The 19,279-nt window shown below is 38.7% G+C and overlaps 1 protein-coding gene across 1 annotated transcript; it reads left to right on the plus strand.

The window, feature by feature from the left end:
* Nucleotides 1-7,000: 7,000 nt before the first annotated feature.
* On the plus strand, nt 7,001-17,208 carry CLDN12 (claudin 12). Its single transcript, XM_059074262.2, has 3 exons — nt 7,001-7,083; nt 8,781-8,870; nt 13,919-17,208. The coding sequence occupies exon 3, from the start codon at nt 13,952-13,954 to the stop codon at nt 14,684-14,686; it is 735 nt and encodes a 244-aa protein (XP_058930245.1). The 5' UTR covers nt 7,001-7,083; nt 8,781-8,870; nt 13,919-13,951; the 3' UTR covers nt 14,687-17,208.
* The last annotated feature ends 2,071 nt before the right edge of the window (nt 17,209-19,279 follow it).

Genomic DNA, 19,279 nt, shown 5'->3' on the forward strand with positions numbered 1-19,279 from the left:
ACTCCACAACTAACTGAAACATTTTATGTAACTCACTAAAATGTTCCATTATTTGTATTTTCTTCTTACCAAAAGTGTACTCTATGTACCTTTATCTGATGGTTGATTTTTATTGTATATGAAAGAAGAAAATCTGAATTCCTTTTTTATTTTATAAAAAGTAAATTTTAAACACTTAAAGATTTATTTTGAAATTAATATTTTAACTGCCATTTATTTTGTCCTTAATACTTTTTTGTTAAAAAGTATTGTTATAGTACTGAATCCTTAATTGGATCCTTAATTGTTATAGTACTGAATGGCCAGGGTATCAATACACTGTATTTAACAAATTTTTAGCAAGTCCCAGTCATTCTTGCAGAGCTTGCTATTTCAGAGTCATTTACCATCGTAAATTACAAATTTATGCTACCAGACACTGTTAAGTATTAAGTATACCGTACTGTGAGGTTGGATCTGTGCTCTGAAGATTTCACCTATGAAAAAAAAAATTCAGAAACCTATTTTTCTTTTTGTAATATATATCCATATTATTTATCATAGCGAAATGACCTTTTTGTAAAATAAATGTTTTCTTTTAAGTGGTAAACATGTATTATATAATCAAGGGGAAAAACCTGCTTTCATAATGGGCAAAATTAGGTCAAGGGTATTTTATTTCAGGATTTATCCAGTTAGTTTTCCTATAAAGTTATGTTTTCCTGTAAAGTTATGTTTTCTTTTAGCTCAGTGTTCATTTGCTTTGTGAGGATAGAGGTCAGAGAAAGTTAATGAAAGCTACAGATTTGTTTTTCTTGCTAAAAATGTACACAAAGATGTGGAGAATTTTCCAAGTAGTTTCACAGGGTTTTTGCAAAGTTCAGATAAAATATTCAGTTAACAAAGTTAAGTTCCATCAAGAAATTTGTATACCATTAAGGTACATTAAAAATAATGTTTCAAAGCAACAGCATAGAAATATACTTACAAGTTATAGCTTAAAAAACAAAATGAAAATGAGGAATAATATAAATTGGTAAACTTTATACAAAAGACAATTTCAAAAATATGGCAACATAAGTCCAGATTGTTAAGTTGGATGGTAGGTACATGACTGTTTTGGTTTTTTTTTTTTTTTTTTTTTTCTTTCTTTTTTTTTTTTTCAGTACGCGGGCCTCTCACTGTTGTGGCCTCCCCCATTGCGAAGCACAGGCTCCGGACGCGCAGGCTCAGCGGCCATGGCTCACGGGCCCAGCCGCTCCGCGGCATGTGGGATCCTCCCGGACCGGGGCACGAACCCGTGTCCCCTGCATTGGCAGGCGGACTCTCAACCACTGCGCCACCAGGGAAGCCCTGTTTTGGTTTTTTTTTTTAACCTTTTCGTGATCTAAAATATTTTATAATTACAAAAAAGTATTTGCCTTACAAAAGTTTATATACCTTGGGAATTAAGAGGTAAACATAGTTGATAAATATTGGCAGACAACATTCTACAATCTTTACTGCAGAGTTTAATAATGAAAAATATCTTTTTTTTTTTTCTTAAAGAGATATTTCAGGGAAGCGTTCTATTTATTTTCTGTTTTGTGATCGGAGGTAGCAAGTAGAGGGCAAGTATCAGAGGACTCTTTTTAGCTTTGAGTGAGTGTCACAAGCCAGCTGAAGGAAAAGCAAAATCAAATAGGTAATAGAAATGAGAAAAGGAGGAAAAAAAGAAAGAAAAGTATGTATGTTGGAAAGTTGGAGTATTTCCTTGAGGATAACTTAGGAGTAAAAGGTGGGCTCATTGCCTCAGTTGGATGAGAAGCCAGTGGCAATCTCAGCTACCTTTTCTGACTATAACTAACCACTAATTTTAGGCTGTCCTAATTTAAAAAAATTTTTTTGTTTCTCATTGTAAGACAGTTGCTTAATTAATAGTTGTTGGGTATTTGGAAGACTTCAAAGGAAGTAATCTCCTTTGTGTGTATTATTAATGTGTTCATAATAGAAGTGAAATCTTTTGGGGTACCCAGATACCAAGCTATGTGAAGCATAGGTGTTATCTGAATCGTGTCCTTTACTTTGAAATACTTGGAATTTGAAGAACAGGATATGCAATTTATATTACAACTAATTCTGGAGCAAATATAACAAGGCAGTTTTTTCCTATTTATTTTGTAAACTCTGAGTGCATTGAAAGTTGAAAGCAAAGGACAAGAGCTTCCTTTGTTCATGGCACATATTTCAATATATTTTTCTGAAATTGTCAGTATCTTCTAACCAGTGCCTTCATTTTCTTATTTGTTGTCAAACATTGTTATTGGTATTATTTCTATATAAAAGGCTTTAGAAAGGCCATGGTGTAATATTCTTATATTGAGAAAAAGGATATGATTATAAAGCTAAAACATACCTTCAGTTTTATTTGTATATGGTTTGCTACAAATTGAGGGAGATTGAATATCTTAAATCAAGAGCCGACATTGAGTAAAAGCTTATGGCTTTGGATGGATTTGAAGCATGATTAAATGATACAGTAAATAAAAGCCCCTGGTCAACCAAATCCTAATGGGGGGGAATAAGAGTACTGCATAATAATTGAGCGTCAGCTTCAAAAACAAATCTTTCTGTGAACTGGTACTACTCCCAGGGTCAAGAGAAATAATAAGAACAATATTGAGCACACCTGGCCTTTCCTATAAAAATATGAACCAGAAAACTCACAAAAGAACCATTAATGTCACAATCCCAAATTTGTTAACACATTCATCAAATGTTTAACATACAGGTTTCTCTTTAAAAACGGGGTATAAAGCAGAAACTAACACACCATTGTAAAGCAATTATACTCCAATAAAGATGTTAAAAAAAATCCATACATAAAATAGTGGTGGTGGGAGGAGGGGTAATAGGCATGGTAAAAGACAAAAGATTTAAAACACCTGCAAGCAATTCCAGGAAAAAGCCTTCAATTATTGTACTTTAAACCAATTCTGTTGTACAATCCTGTCCCCTCCTGGCTCCCTCCACTCTTCACTAGTAACTTCATTAAAGATCAGGAACAAGTGCTGTTTTCCTACCTATGTTATAGTAGAGGACACATTCCTAACAGTTTGTTTTTTCAAGCAAGAGGGAGCTTGTTCTGTGTGCTGCAGCACGAGGAACCGAAAACAAGAAACAGGTGCCCTTGCTCGCTCACCTAACAGTTTTTTTTTTTTTTTTTTTTTTTTTTTTTTTGCGGTATGCGGGCCTCTCACTGTTGTGGCCTCTCCCGTTGCGGAGCACAGGCTCCGGGCGCACAGGCTCAGCGGCCATGGCTCACGGGCTTAGTTGCTCCGCGGCATGTGGGATCTTCCCGGACCAGGGCACGAACCCGTGTCCCCTGCATCGGCAGGCGGATTCTCAACCACTGCGCCACCAGGGAAGCCCGACCTAACAGTTTTTAAAGTGACATCTCACTGCTTGATTTATCCAGAACCTTCTTCCCTTATTTCCTGTATTAGCTTGCTAAGGCTGCCATAACAAAGTACCACAAACTGAGGAGTTAAACAGCAGAAATCTGTCTCACAGTTCTAGAATTTGGAAGTTGGAGATAAAGGTGCCAACAGGGTTAATTCCTTCAGAGAGCTGTGGAGAGAGAATCTTCCATGCCATTCACCTAGCGTGTAGTGGTTAGCTGGCAATCTTTGGCGTGCCTTGGCCTATAGAAGCGTCACCCCAATTTCTGCCTTCATCTTTGCATGGCATTCTGTGTGTGAGGTTGTCTTCAGATTTCCCCTCTTCCTAAGGAAACCGGTCATATTGGATTAAGGCTAATACTAAGGACCTCTTTTTAACTTGATTACCTCTGTAAAGACCCTATCTCCAAATAACGTTATATCCTGATGTACGCTGAGGGAGTTAAGACTTCAGTAGATGAATTTTTGAGGGACATATTCAACCCACAATCCTTCCCTTCTTTTCTTTCTACACTTCCCAACTAATAGTAAAAATTTACTTCCCAACTGTACTTGCCAACTTCCCAATTATAATGTTATCTATTATTTTTATTTGACAGTCTCCTCTAAAAACAAGTTTATGGGTTTTTTCATTAATCTAAATTTGCTGAATTTCAGTCATGGAGTTGGAGAAATACTATGGTGAGATATGACTAACACATGGAAAAGGAACAGTGTGTGCAAGTTAATTTACAATTTGAGGTTGAACTATGTAGTTTACTATGTAGTTTAGAGAAGATACAAATATTCAGAGCAGCGGGGAGGTAGGTAGGATTTGAGTGAGCAAAGAGAATAGTATGAGGTCATTTCAAGTTCAGGAATAGCTTCAATGAGCATTTCGATTTAAGTAAGATCCTAGAGGCAGAAATCCAAAAATAGAAAACTGTCCTGAGTCTGGAGAATTCTGAATAGCGACAGCCACCTTTTAGGAAGATCTACCACTTAACCACTTCTTGACTTTGGGCAAATTATTTAACCTTTCTGCATCTCAATTTCTTTGTCATTAATATGAGGTTATGATGATTAAATTAGAGAGCCCATGAAAAAGTGCTTGGTATATATTCAGTGTTATCTATTATTTTTTTAATTGATAATATATGTAAGGAAACAGTTAAGATATCTTTATGTGAAGAAGTGAAAGCAGCTGGTGGACAGTGAATTAATCAGATAAACTAGAAGAAAGGTAGAAATGCTGATGTTTCCATATACAAGGAAGAAAAGTTTAGGGGAAAAAGGTGGTCTGAATTGTGTAATGTGGACCTGAAGCCGGTGGAAGAGAATTAGGACCAAAAAGAAGCCTTTGGATTCAAGCAGAAAGAGGTTATTAGTGACTGTAGTAGGCAGAATAATAGTCCCCTAAAGATGTCCTTCTCCTCTCTGGAATCTGAATATGCTCTGTTACAGAATTAAGGTTGCAAATAAGATGACCATAAAATAGAAAAAGTATCCTGGGTAGTCCAGGTGGGTCAATTTTAATCACAAGGGTTCTTAAAAGCTAGAAGAGGGAGGCAGAAGAATGTAGGGTGAAGTGATTTAGATGTTGAAAGACTCAACCAGTCATTGCTGGGTTTGAATATGGAAGGGGGCCACAAGCTAAGGAATGAAGGTGTCCTCAGGAACTGGAGAAGTAGAAGGAAAAGGAGATTTCCTTGGAGCTTCCAGAAAAAAACACAGCTGACACCTTGATTCTAGCCCAGGGAGACCCTGTCAGATTTCTGACCTCCAGAACTGTAAGGTAATAAATTTGTGGTGTTTTAAGCCACTGTGTTTGTGGTAATTTGTTGAAGCAGCAATAGGAAACTAATAGAATAACCAAATGAGAGTCTTGGTAGAATTTTGGAGATGAATGGTATATTGCAGTGAACTTGGAAGCCAGGATTGTTAATTGCTCAAAGTCTTACCTAAATACTTCTGAGAATGATATTCCAACATTCTAGTCCCACTAGGGCATGTAAGTATTTCATTTCATCTTTTCCATACCAAAAGCAGGCTAACCATAGACCTGAACTTGATCAATAAGTCTTAAAAATAGGGTTGTCTTCCCTTCCTTTTATAGCTTTAAAAACACGTATTATCAACTACATATACATCTCAGCTAAGGTCTGCTAACAAGGTAGTCATCAATGACTGGGAAATAAATTATAAAATGATTTTGTACACAGTTATTTGATTCAATTCAGTTTTATAGATTAGGGAACTGAAGTTCAGAGCAAAGAATCCTGTGTCATATCGTCATCATCCATCTGCTATTGCCAGAGCTGGCCTGGAGCCCAGAGCCTTTCTGTACTCAGAGATCCTTTTACCACCCAATGCTGTCCCTCTTTCCCATTGTTACATCTCTAGGTCTGGCTTTGGGATCTGATTGTTTCCGGCCTTAAATCACCTTACATCCTCTGAAGCAGTACGGAAGATGAGAAAGTGGTAGCAGTGCACAGATAGTAGCCTTTTTCATTACTAACACATAGTCCCGTTACTAGAGCAACACAAAAATGTCAAATGGAAATAGCAAATATGTAAAGTCCTTATTGTGTGTTAGACACGTATACTGTCTTATGTATAGTAACTCATTTAATCCTCACCATAGTTTCTGATATAAATACATTATTATTACAGATGAGATCCGGAGGTACAAAGAGGTTACTTAACTTTCCCAAGGTCATACAGCGGCAGAGTGGGATGGGGATGGATGCCATCCTTTACTTTCATTTAAAACTATGATGCTTTTTTCTCAAACTTTTTTTGCGGTACGCGGGCCTCTCACTGTTGTGGCCTCTCCCGCTGCGGAGCACAGGCTCCGGACGCGCAGGCGCAGCGGCCATGGCTCACGGGCCCAGCCGCTCCGCGGCATGTGGGATCTTCCCAGACCGGGGCACGAAGCAGTGTCCCCTGCATTGGCAGGCGGACTCTCAACCACTGTGCCACCAGGGAAGCCCCTCTCAAGCTTTTTATTTTGAAAATGTTCAAAGGTACAGAGAATTTGAATAGTACAATGAACACCCGCATACTTAACTCTCTCTAGATTTAACGATTATCAATATTTGCCACATTTACTTTATCTCCATTTATGTGTATATGTGATCATGACACTTAAGCATCTGCCCAGGGCAGGCCACCTCCAAATATGCCTCAATGCCATATTGATTGTTTTGAATTAAAGTTACTTGAGAAACAGCAGATGGGAAAAAAAATGATATAAAAACAAAAAAACACTCTGACCCTCCATCCCCTTTTCCCACTGAAAGTGGTAAATAAATCATTTAGTGGGAAATATTTACTTGGGTACCCAACTCAAAACTGTTTTTAGTTTTGTTTCCTTTAACTGTTTTTTAGACCTATAACTGAAATCTGGCCGGAACTGAAGGTGCTAGAGGAATGGTGGAGGTGGGAAGCGGAGCAGAGGGCGGGAGGTGGTCCCAGGATATTGCCTGGGACTGCCGGCCTAGTGGATTTTGGGAATTGTAGTCTCCCAGTCATCCAGGACATTCTGGTTTAGGGAACCTGACTACGAGTCCCAGAAGCCTCTGGTGTGGCTCACTGGGAACGCACTTCCTGGGACGCGGAGAAAGAGACGCTCTAAGAGGTTCCTCAGTGTGGGCGAGTAAAATGCTCTGGCTGTGAGAAACAGGTAGGTCTGGTCCAGAATGTTCCAATTTCTGGGTCTTTTGCATAAGTAGCTGAGGATTTTGTGTAAGGTTGCTTAAACGACGGGAGTCATTTAGCCTTGAAAAATGCTGACCACATTTGCGGACGTGAACACTGAGTGAGGAGGTATTTGGTAGAGCTCTAAAAAATTATTTTGGACCCAGGAGTTATGAAAATGTCTAGGTGTCTGGTCGGGGCAGCCAGGGGCTTGGGGCTGGCCTGGCCGGTGTGTGGTGTGGAGCTGCAGGTTGCTATTTTTGAATCAGCAGCTCATGCTGGTTGTGTAATGATGACCTGCTCACTGTTCAACCCACTCAGTGTTGCAGAGATGGGTTTTTCTGAGAGTGTTCATAGTCACTGTTGCCGTCTCTTTCCATTGGTTCTAACCTGGAAAGTTTTTTTTTTTTCCTCCTTTTTTCAGCTCGCTCTGGTGCTCCTGAGGACACAGCTCAAAAGGAGTGAGAGGAGGGTGGCGGGGAGGGAAGGCTTCTCTGGAAGCTTGATTTGCTTTCCTCTGAAGCCCAAGTTCTGTGTTACAGGGTTTGCAAGAGGCTAGTCACGACATTAGAAAGCCAGACTTGGTGACCCCACTTAAAAATGATTGCTCAGGGCTTCCCTGGTGGCGCAGTGGTTGAGAATCCGCCTGCCGATGCAGGGGACACGGGTTCGTGCCCCGGTCCGGGAAGATCCCACATGACGCGAAGCGGCTGGGCCCGTGAGCCATGGCCGCTGGGCCTGCGCGTCCGGAGCCTGTGCCCCGCAACGGGAGAAGCCACAACAGTGAGAGGCCCGCGTACCACAAAAAAAAAAAAAAAAAAAAAAAAAAAAAGATTGCTCAGAGATCCTGTTGTGTGTTTTCTATTATAAAAATGATTTCACTTAACTTTGGAGTGAGCAGTTGTGCTTGAAACCAACCTACACATACATCTGGAAAAGAGAAAAACAAAAGCAAAAGCAAAAAAACCACCTGATTGAAATCACTTCTGTGCAGACTGTTGGGAACATCATTCTACTTAATGATCGTAGTAGGGCTAGTGATACAGCCTTAACCCAGGAAGTTTTCAGGTGTTTACAAGTTTTCCTTCTCATCCTCCTCTTTGAGGTAGATAGTGTTTGAAGAGGAAGATGCTTAAGAAAGATATATGGAAACGTTTAAATGGTGGGTTGAGCTATTGGTGGAGCTATAAACTCAAAAAAAGATTCTAGATGCAAATTTTAGGAGGCACAGTGTGAATCAACTTGGACTAGTTTTGTTGTCAGCATCCTTTTAAAAGGTATAAAAGAAGCATCATGAATGTCGTTTATGCCAAGACAACTAATCAGTGTTTCATCGGCCCTCCATTCTTTCACTATAGTCATGAAAGGATCTAAAAAATTCATTAAATATTGATCATCTATTTCCAGGACAGTAAAGTGACTTTTATCCTTATTTTTCCTATCTTCTCGAATCACAAAATGAGGGTTAATTTTTTTCTTCTGTATCTCACATATAGATATTGTGTGAATTTAAGAATAAACTGCCTTTTTTTTTTTTTTTTTTAACTCACTGACCACCTTTTTTGGTTTAACGTTTCATTGGTTTCAGATGATTGCTAATTATTTCTCCTAATGCCCTGTGAATTCAAATTGAGTTTTTAAACTAGTACCATATTAACTGGAGTACTTTTCCTATTTCTTTAGGTCCAGATCATCTGTGCTGTGTGTTCAGATGTGCATATATTTCTTCTAAGTTGATTAAAGTTGTTTTAGAACTATCAAGTACCTCAAAGAGTAAGTACATTCCTTGATTATATCTCTTTCTTTTGCTACCACATATCAGATGACACTTTTTTCTGTTGTTTAACAGAATAAAGTTATAGAACAGACCTCCATTGCAAGTGCTATGTTGATGATCTCCAGTTTCTAAGAAAACCCAAATTACGGTAGAAGGGACTGCTAATGTTACTACCAAGGATTAATGTAGCTGCTATTACAGATGTGTTCTTATGTAGCTATTCCTTAGAATTGTTCCTGAAAAAAGTACAATAATGGATCCGGTAATTCTTTAAGCTGTTAGCCACTGTTCCTGCTCCAAACTTCTTTGAACTCTATTCCAAACCACAGGAAAGATATTCTTTTGAAAATATTTTTATTTGAAATATCTTTGATAACCTTTAATGCTGTACAAAGATTTATCCATCTACTTCTCTGCAAGTCATTGTGGAACAGTTAGATGACAAATGTGAAGTGGGTATTTTGAACAGAGTTCTTGTCTGATTTAGTCAGTAACTACTCTCAGAGAGAATGCTCTCAGATAAACCTACCAATAATCATTACAGACTTAAATTCCTGACCCTATTCTGCTTTACAGAGGGCTTTACTATTTGTGATCTCACAGCTACCTTAGGGAACATTTGAGAAATTTAAGATGCAAAGGACATAGGTGACTTTCCCAGTTTGCAAATGGTAGTTTATGACTGGCATATGAGTCTTGGGGTTGCCTGGGTTACAATACTGAGCTGCCTCCCAGATGGAAACAGCCAGCCGACACATCTGTATATACAACCCAGCTCAAGACTGTCAGCCAGCTAGTGTTCATGGGTGCTCCTCAGATTGTTAAAGTGTGTTCTTAGCCTTGCACATTTGCTGCAGTCGCTAATAAGGGGTTTTCATATGGCAAAAAGATGGTTTTTCCTCATTGGGAGAAATATTTTAAAGAGGAAATATCAATAAAAATATAATAAATTTTTGCTAACTTTGATAACCAGACATTAATTTGATATATGAACCAGTCTTAATGGCAAGGGGCGAATCCCGTATGTAACATACCTGTTAAGTTGAAAACACGAGAATCAACAGAGCCATAATTGATCGAATCTCTAACCACTGTGGAAGTTAACCAATGTTGCCAAACTTAGATATGTGTTTCTAGAAGCATAGGCTCTATATAAATACCTGGGAATGGCCTCATCTTTCTTAGGAAGTTTCTGGGGGAAGAAAATGAACTTTATTTTTTAAAATGAGAGGCTTTGGCCAATAAAGAATGGAAAGCAGGGGCACATTCTAGAAGCAGTTTGAAGGCTTCAAAACACAGAGTATGAATGAATGAAATGAGTGGAACTGATCCTAGAGCAAATTTTTAACTTTCTGTGTCCTGACCATACTCACATGGACCTTCCATTTGTTTGTTCGTGCATTCATTCAACAAATAATTGAGTGTCTTCTATGTGCCAGTGTTGGACACAGTGAATAAAACAGAAGGCTCTCTGTCCTTCTGAAATTTACAGTCTGGTGAGAAAGATAAACACTGAACAGGGAATATAAGCATAATCACTGCTACCAAAAAAAAAGTACGAAGGTGCAGCCAGAGCGTGTAACTAGGGGCGAGGGGAAGGTGAAGGGTGGGGGAGGAGAGGGGAGGTTTAGGGCCAGCCTCCCTGGAAACCAGAAAGATGAGTACGAGTTAGCTAAGCAAAGAATAGGATGGGATTAAGAAAGTTCTAGGAGGAAAAACAGCAATGAGAAAAGCCCTTAGCCAAATTGAAAAACAAAATTTGAGAAGTTAAAAGAAAAGCAGTATGGCTACATAGACTGTAATATGTAAGGTGGGAGAATGACACAATAAGGAGATTGAGAATCTGGCAGGAACCAAATGGTGAGATTTAAAACTTTGGAAACTATAGGAAGGATTTAAAACTTCATTCTGAGGAAGCGATTCAATAGGAAGCTATTGAATGGTAAGAAATGTAGTGAAATGATCAGATTTGCCTTTGAAAAAATTATTCCAGATTCAAAATTAATTGGTATAGCTCTAAGAATCAGCATTATCTTTCAGTTTTAAATCACTAAACATATTCCTTCTCCCAACTATCCCTATAAAATGTTACTTCATCCCTCTAGTGAGATATACTACTTACCATCAAATCATACATATGTGGAGTTAAGAGCAGGGTATAAAAAGTAAAGCAACTAAAGAAAGTTACAAAGAGCAGGGACATTAATTCCAGCACTGAGACTGAAATTTAGTTAAATAGAGGTTAGTAGTATTTCCCTTCTGAAAAATGCCATGGTATATTTGTTGGCTCTCTCAAATAGGACTGTTAGTCTCTGGGATCTGAGCTAAGAATACTTCAGCAGATGCAAATTCAGGGGACTGATATAACACTTGTACTGATTTGATGCAGGATAAATTTGAACACACTTGATACTGAAATAGATATTGACTATTGACCCACCTTTGTTTATTAGTGTCATTTGATAGTCTGTAGGCTAAGAACTACAGAAATTTATTTATCAATAACAGAGTCATTCATACTGATCTTGTTTCTCATTCCATTTGCGTTGTAGGAATCAGGGGTACAGGGCAGCTTGGTTGAAGAAATCTCAATTACATTGATACTCCCAAGTATTTGTCCCCTACCTCTGAAAGCAGGAAGGAATTGTGATTGGGTTAGGACTTTGCATGAGTTATCTGAAGGAGCTCTGAAGCTTTGAAAGAAACTGGGGGGGAACCTTTTTCTTACGTCTTCACAACATTGATTAAATCTTCATTCTCTTTCATTGCTCAGTTTTTCTCTAACACTGAATGATACATTTTTATGAACAGGTATCTTATCGGGTCACTTTGCTTAATATCTAACAATAATCACTTGATATGTAATAATCAGACATCTCTTTCATTGTCAGCATTTTGAGTTCTTATAAAACAGCATATTCTTTCCCTCAGTCTGACTGTTAACACACTGGGGCAAGGTCCAGATCTTAATGGCCTCATTGTCCCTTTAGGGCCTAACAGAGTGTTTTGCATGTGCTAGATAACTCAGTAAATACCTGTTGAATGAATGATTGCTTAGTAATGGCTACTTCTTGTCCAGTTCTACGTCATTAATAGCCTACCTTTGTGAGTTGCTGTGGCCTTGGGTCGGTGCCCACTATTTATTTATTCACATATTCCTAAAATGACTCTTGTGCCAGGCATTGTGCAAGTTACTTACAGTATACTGGGGGGACAGGCGAATGAGCAGAAACCAACAGGAAGCTGGATTCTAGAGACTGACAACAGTAGTGGCATTTTCCAGGGTAAACATCCTCAAACTTGCACCAGAGTTTCCATTGTTGGACTAAGGTGGTTGGTTGGTTGCTAAAATTAAGCATTTAAAATTTGCAGGAAAAAAATAAATTAGGACCATAATTCCTCTGTTTGAAGTATTTTCATCCATAACATTTTCTTAAACAGTTACTACTTTTGGTAATATTGACAGAAGACAACATGATAAACAAGTACTAAACTAAGAACAGAGAAACTTAGAACTAGTTATGCTTAACTTGAGGACTTTAAAAAATGGTCACTTGTGCTTATTAAACTCTGATTTTTATATTGTACACTTATATATATGTGTGTGTATAGGTATGTACACATACGTATATGTTTTCTGCTAGTAAAATTATTCCTAGTTCATGTGATTGCATTAAATATATAGTAAATTAAAATAGTCTGTTCTGTTGTCTCATAGGAGGCATGATGGAAGGCAGAGAAAATACATTGGAGTGGTGTTTGGAGAGGGAGTTTCAAACTCTTGAAGAAATAAAGCTGAATAATATACTGGTTTTTATAATTTGTCATATACAGAAAAAGAACACAGCCTTTTAATTTGAGATGAAAGGCCTGGCTACTTTTTTTCTTTTTCCTTATAATAGCATTAATAGAGATAGGCTGTCATTTCTTCAGAAATCTTTGTGTTCATCTTATATGAGCAATAATAGTAGACTAACCAGTCATAGTATATTAGTATAATAACTAATAACCAATAGTTTAATAACCTGAAATGCATGCCCGTCATCTTGAACCAGTCAGGAAGTAGATGAGTAGAATAATTTCAGGGACCTTTGTTCTCTCTTTTTCGTTTGAGTAACTCATTGGAGAGGAGTCTTATTTACGTTTTGTGATTTTCTGGTATGCCTGGTATATAGGAATGAGATGTTTGCTTTTTTTTAATTTAACGTTTATTCAACAGATGTTCTTTGAACTGCTCCAGGATAGCAAGCACTGAGCTGATCACTGAGTGCTGAGAAGTAGTTAACGCTTGCATCACACTTATAAGGCGCCAGATGTAACTTTAAGCATTTGACGTTATATTAACTCATTGAATACTTAGAAAACCCTGTGAGGTAGGCACAGTTACTTTTCCCATTTTACAGATGAGGAAAATGAGGCACACAGAAGTATTGTTGTTGACCCAAGGTGACTTTGGTCACTTGGCTAGTAAGTGAGTAATTGGGGATTGGAACCCAAGCAGTCTGGCTGAGAGTCTGCCCTCAACCACTCTGCTGCCCTGTAGTGCTTCTTTCCCTATGCCTCTGTCTTTTATGCTGGTCTCATTTTACATTTGCGTGAGCATTTGAAGCCACATTTGTGTTGTTTGTAGTTGACGGTTGATGAGTGCTTTGACCCTATATATTTGAGTGTCTGACGCATCAAAGTGCTTGATATGTAGTTGTTGAATGAGTGATTTTGGACAACTGAGAGAATTTCTGATGTGATGTTAAGAGAATCTGAAATTATTTTCGTTGTTCCTCTGATTCACTGTGTAGAAAAATACTCATGTGTGAAGACTTTAGTTGCTATATGACCCAGGCAGTAATAAGCAATCGTGTGTGTGTGTGCAGCTGTGCTCTGAGGTCACATGCATGTGTGCTTATATACATTCATATTGTACATGGAGAGGAGACAAGGGACAGAATTTCCCTGTTTGCATTGATGTCATTGGTTGTGTTTCCAGTCAGCACCATGCTCTCCTATTGTCCCCTCATGATTTGTCCTCTTGTGTGTCACCCCCTAGTCTGACTGGCAGTACTGCACAAGCCTGCCTGCCATGGGCTGTCGGGATGTCCATGCAGCCACGGTCCTCTCCTTCCTGTGTGGAATCGCCTCGGTAGCAGGCCTCTTTGCGGGGACTCTGCTTCCCAACTGGAGAAAATTACGACTGATCACGTTCAACAGAAATGAGAAGAACCTGACTGTTTACACAGGCCTGTGGGTGAAGTGTGCCCGGTACGACGGGGGCAATGACTGCCTGATGTACGACACTACTTGGTACTCATCAGTTGACCAGCTGGACCTGCGGGTCCTCCAGTTTGCCCTGCCCCTCAGCATCCTGATTGCAACGGGGGCCCTGCTGCTCTGCCTGATTGGAATGTGTAACACTGCCTTCAGGTCCTCGGTGCCTAACATCAAACTGGCCAAGTGTCTGGTCAATAGTGCCGGCTGCCATCTGGTGGCCGGGCTGCTGTTTTTCCTGGCAGGTACTGTGAGCCTCTCCCCATCCATCTGGGTCATCTTTTATAACATCCATCTGAACAAGAAGTTCGAGCCAGTCTTTATGTTTGACTATGCAGTGTATGTCACTATTGCTAGTGCTGGGGGCTTGTTTACGACTTCCCTTCTACTGTTTATTTGGTACTGTGCATGCAAATCTTTGCCTTCTCCTTTCTGGCAACCACTGTACTCCCATCCTCCCAGTATGCATACATATTCACAGCCCTATTCAGCACGCTCCCGCCTCTCTGCCATAGAAATCGACATCCCAGTAGTTTCACACACCACCTAGTGGGGAAATAGTTGCTAAAGAAAACTTGTAGCCTCACATTTCCCTTGTGCAAGGAGCTATTTTGGACCTATATACATTTTCCTTTGTTTCTGATCAGTCAGTGAAGCCAAATTAGTATGTCTTAGTAGGATGAAGTGCTGCTAGTTTTTATGAAAAGTACAATATTTAAATGTGAATCATTCCTTTTATCTTCTTATGCTAGAAGGATTTTTAACCTCCAGGTTGATATCTGATCAGTTACTTGGGTGGAAAGGACCTGTGTCTCAATTGAGGTGATTTAGAGCAACATAGTAAAAATGATTGCTAAGAGAAGCTCTTATAAGCGATCCTTATGAGTATTTCAGAATGTGTATTGTCCTTTTGCTATAATACCTTAAATTGGGAAAAAAGGGCAATTTCAACTTAAAAATTTTTTTTCAGGTAAGGGTAATATTTTAACAGTAGCCAGTCTACCAGCTTAGGCTGTAACTTTTCTTACTTTTTTCTCGGGGCTAATTGTATTGAACAGAGTTCGGTATTTTGAAGATGACTTTCTTTTGTGAGTTCTTATCTTCTACCTCATGCCTGTGTTTAAAAATAAAATGTATTTTAAGTGATATCAGAGAGAATAAGCCTAACATTTAAAATATCTATTAGTATGGATAACAGTTAACATAATTTTAAAAGATAATAGTTCTATAAGTTGTATTATTAAAATGTGCCATGTGATGGATTGGTGCTTTCTCTGAGGCAGAAAAACTTTTCTCCAGATATGATCCACCATGTGGTACTCATGCCCACGTATAATCTCTTAGTGACTAAGAGAAAGAAATAAAGAGGCCTGAGTGGTTAGTTCTCCTTTAGACAGTGGTAGAGGACAAGCATCTGTTCTTCAGTGACAACATCAGAGATTCATTCTGGCGAGTGCCTTTTGGGTGATGGGTGAAGTGAGGCATGGCTTCAGCATGACCGCATTCACCCTTGATTCAGTCCCTGCCCCCATCACTGATTATTTCCTTGAGGATATATCTTTGCCCAACATTTTACTAGGTGCTATAGAGGATACATGCAAAGTATGAGATCTGGTCCCATCTACTAAGAAATTTTAATTTAATAGAGAAGATCAAACTGTTATCTGACAATTAGGGAACAGTCTGACTTCAGTGACAGCTGGTCTTCTCAGTCATTGATCTAGGAATATATTTCACCCAGAGACATGGCTTTCTGGCAGACAGGCTTATTGTACAATACCAGCAATATTTAGAACCCAGAAATTCAGTTTGTTGGATCCTTTAGAGCACCTACATTAGCCTAGACACTGTAATAACATGATATCAGATTCATAAGAATGGATGGGCAAAAGTGGTAAAGATTAAATAGTTCCCTTTTCACCTCTGAAAGTATGACGATGTATTAAAGAGGGAGGAATATTTAAAGTCTCTCTTCTAATGGGGTAACATTTAGAGGAAACCATGTTAACACCGAGATGAATGCTTAGAAATTCAGGGATATTGGGTGTTTACCCTTATGAATTTGAGCTGTTTATTTGATGTAATTTGCTACACGTTAGTAGTATGTTCATGGGGATTTTGTTCTGTTACCCATCACAAAATTCACAGACAGCTAGTTGCATGGCTAACAGATTATTGTGCCTCTTTTGCAAATCTGAGTATGCTTCTGGTACTTCTGTGGATGTAAATGGTACTTTTGTTTCTAATTCCAAGCACTAGTTTATGTATATAGCAAGTAAATACAGTTGTATAATTTTTAAATGCCATCAGTTGAAAGCATGCAAAACTATGGTTTTCTTAGCTATAGCTTCTGATTTCTTCAGTTCTTTTAATTCTTCTCAGATATAGCTGAGTCTTGATCGTTCCAAGACAGCGGCAGGTAGAATTTTGAGATTAATATTAATTTCCCCCTTTGCTAATTAATTTCTGTCCCCTCTCTCACTGAAATTGTCCAGAAGTGTCAAGAATTCCATCATTCTTTGTATAAACAATGGTAAAAGCAGACTCAGCCATTAATATTCTAGACAGTTTTTAGTCCATGGGATCATGTATATAAAATGTTAAACTTTTCCTGTGAGAATCTTTCGGATTCTTTTCATAATTTGTAGCCTCTAATTAGTATTTATTATAGATTCACTTGGCAAAAGGAACAGTTGTTTCCCTTGTCGTTAATATTTCAGATTTGCTATCAGGAGCTATTCTTCAAAGCCATCAAAGGAAATCAAGTATTTATAATTCTTTTTAATAACTTTTGAGCATTCATCAGTCTATCATTGTGATGGGGGGTATCTTTTTTTGTTGTTACAAGTCTCTTAATGTTAAAGGCCTTTTACAGAAGCTTGGAAAACCTTAAATGTAGTATGATCCACCAGATCTGGTTTATCCAACCATGGGAGAAAATAAACCCTGAGCTTACTTTACTTGTAAATAAATATACACTATAATAGATATTATGTTTGCTGTAAACTGCAATGTAAAACCTCGATAAAACTGCACTGTACTTGATGTTTATTAAAAGATGTATTTTTACAAGTTTCTGTTTCTATCCTCATTTCGTCAGTGCTTTAAGTTGAAATATTTCGAGAAACGTTTCTCAAATATGTGCAAATTGAAAAAGACACAGCACCTTTAAAGCCCTGTAGAATAGCAGTTGGAACAGAATTGGAAAACTTGGCATTATTATTTCAGAAGCATCAGGACCCTTCATTTCTAAGAGTGATCTTAGGAGTTCACTGGACTATTTCAACATTCCACAAAAAAAAAAAAACCCACCAAATAAAGTCAAATGTGCCAGACTTGCCTCATCAGTGGAGTATTTCAGCGGTCTGTGATCTTGGAGATTGGGAGTTCTCAAATGGTTAAGTGGGAGGATCTTTCCTTATTCTTCAGAACTCGAGGTTAACAGGAAAAGCAGTCCTAACAGGTAAGTCACCTCAATTTCTGGAGCCTGGAATGAGCTCTTAGTTTTCTTCCTCCTGGTGAGAGCATTCACAAGCATTCCTCACTGAACCCAAGGCTCTCTGGTGGGACATTAGATGCCAGAGCCGTACGTTGCACTGGAAATCCAAAGCTGCTTCAAGCTGGCCATCCCCATAGCTGATTATACTAACTCACCACAGTCCGGAGTCTGCCCCTTGGTTACACAGTCTCACTGAGGGTGGCTGAAATGCTAGAGAAACTCTTCATGCTAACCAAATTCACAAGAGTCTGATTTACCAACCAGAAGTGAGAAATACAGATGCCTTGCAACCACTATCCAAGACCAGTGTTTTAAAAATACACCCTACACAGAGCTCCTTGGAGAAAAGAGAGATTCCACTCCTGGGGTAGGGAAAGTACAAGATGAGCCCAGCAAATCGTCTTCCGTAAAGGAAATGGTCAAAGAATGATGGGGACTTATCCAATTACACAGAAGCTGGCTTAAAGAGGTTCCCACCGGCCAAATCTGGGACAGTCTGAGCATCAAAATAAATAATAGTAATGGGTTATAATGCATTGAATAAAGCAAAAATCCATGCATCCCTACTGATACAAATAGGAAGAAAGAAAAGTTGTTTCTTACAGTAAAATACCAAATAATAAGTATGGAAAAACAGAGGGACTTGGGAAAACATCAATAGAATTGAAACTAGTTGATGAAAGTTTGATGAGAAAGAGGATATTTACGTTGTCTCAAAATACTGCTCCACAAATTACTAACATCGGAGGGAAAAGTAACTTTATTAGTGGATAAACTTGGCAGACACAGCCTTAACCAAGTGATTAAATTTATCACCAATACAACAAACCAACACCGTGCACCTTCTAATATGATGCAACGAGAAGGTCAGATCATTGCTTTTGTGGTGTTTCCATTAAAAATACATAGCTTGAGACTAATCTTGAGGAAATGTGCAGTTTGTCAGTTCCACTTTTACTTTTTGCCTCCTTCTCTACCTCTCCTGATCTCACACCTCTTCATTTTAATAGAAAAGCATAAAACCTTACAGTCTAAGTTGTCTCTAAAATATTTCCTACAGTAACTCTTTTAGGAGAGAATTTGAAGAGCTTGTGTCAGGTTTCTCTGGGAAAAATAAAAAGGAAAGGTCCTTGCAGAAGAGATGTAAATCAAAGTGACAGAACCACAGGACTCATGGGATCTTAATTAGCTGTCCCATGTCATTGCTTAGCAGTATCTTCGATCCTGAAGTATACTGATAGGTTAGCCTAAGGGCTATCTCCCCTTCTTTCCCCTCCCCCACACTGGAGTAACCTTTCTAGGAGAAGGTCATTCTCCCTGTCCCTGGTGGGTGTCTCACCACCCTCCAGCCCAGGAAGTTCTCTGTCAGTGACATAGCATGCCAGAGCACTTTAAAACCTCACTGCAGGACTGTGGAACTCAGAGAGAAAAAGCACAACTATAGCCTGCCTAGTAGTCATATCCAAATCTGCTATTAACAGGAAATTGGGGTTTGTGTTAGTTTGGATATACGCCAGCTTTCCAGACTGTTATGTGAAACAAATCCTTCAGCAAATTTTGACGAAGAAAATGAGATGGTGAATGAGGAGAGAAATTTTTTCTTATTTTGTATGAAAAACCCAGTATGACTGAGTCCTGTTAGCA

The sequence above is a fragment of the Kogia breviceps genome, chromosome 9, assembly GCF_026419965.1.
Source record: "Kogia breviceps isolate mKogBre1 chromosome 9, mKogBre1 haplotype 1, whole genome shotgun sequence".
In the NCBI taxonomy this organism is placed as follows: domain Eukaryota; kingdom Metazoa; phylum Chordata; class Mammalia; order Artiodactyla; family Physeteridae; genus Kogia; species Kogia breviceps.

Coding starts and splice junctions, on each gene's coding strand:
- CLDN12 (XM_059074262.2), top strand. CDS start 13,952: ATGGGCTGTCGGGATGTCCATGCAGCCACGGTCCTCTCCTTCCTGTGT.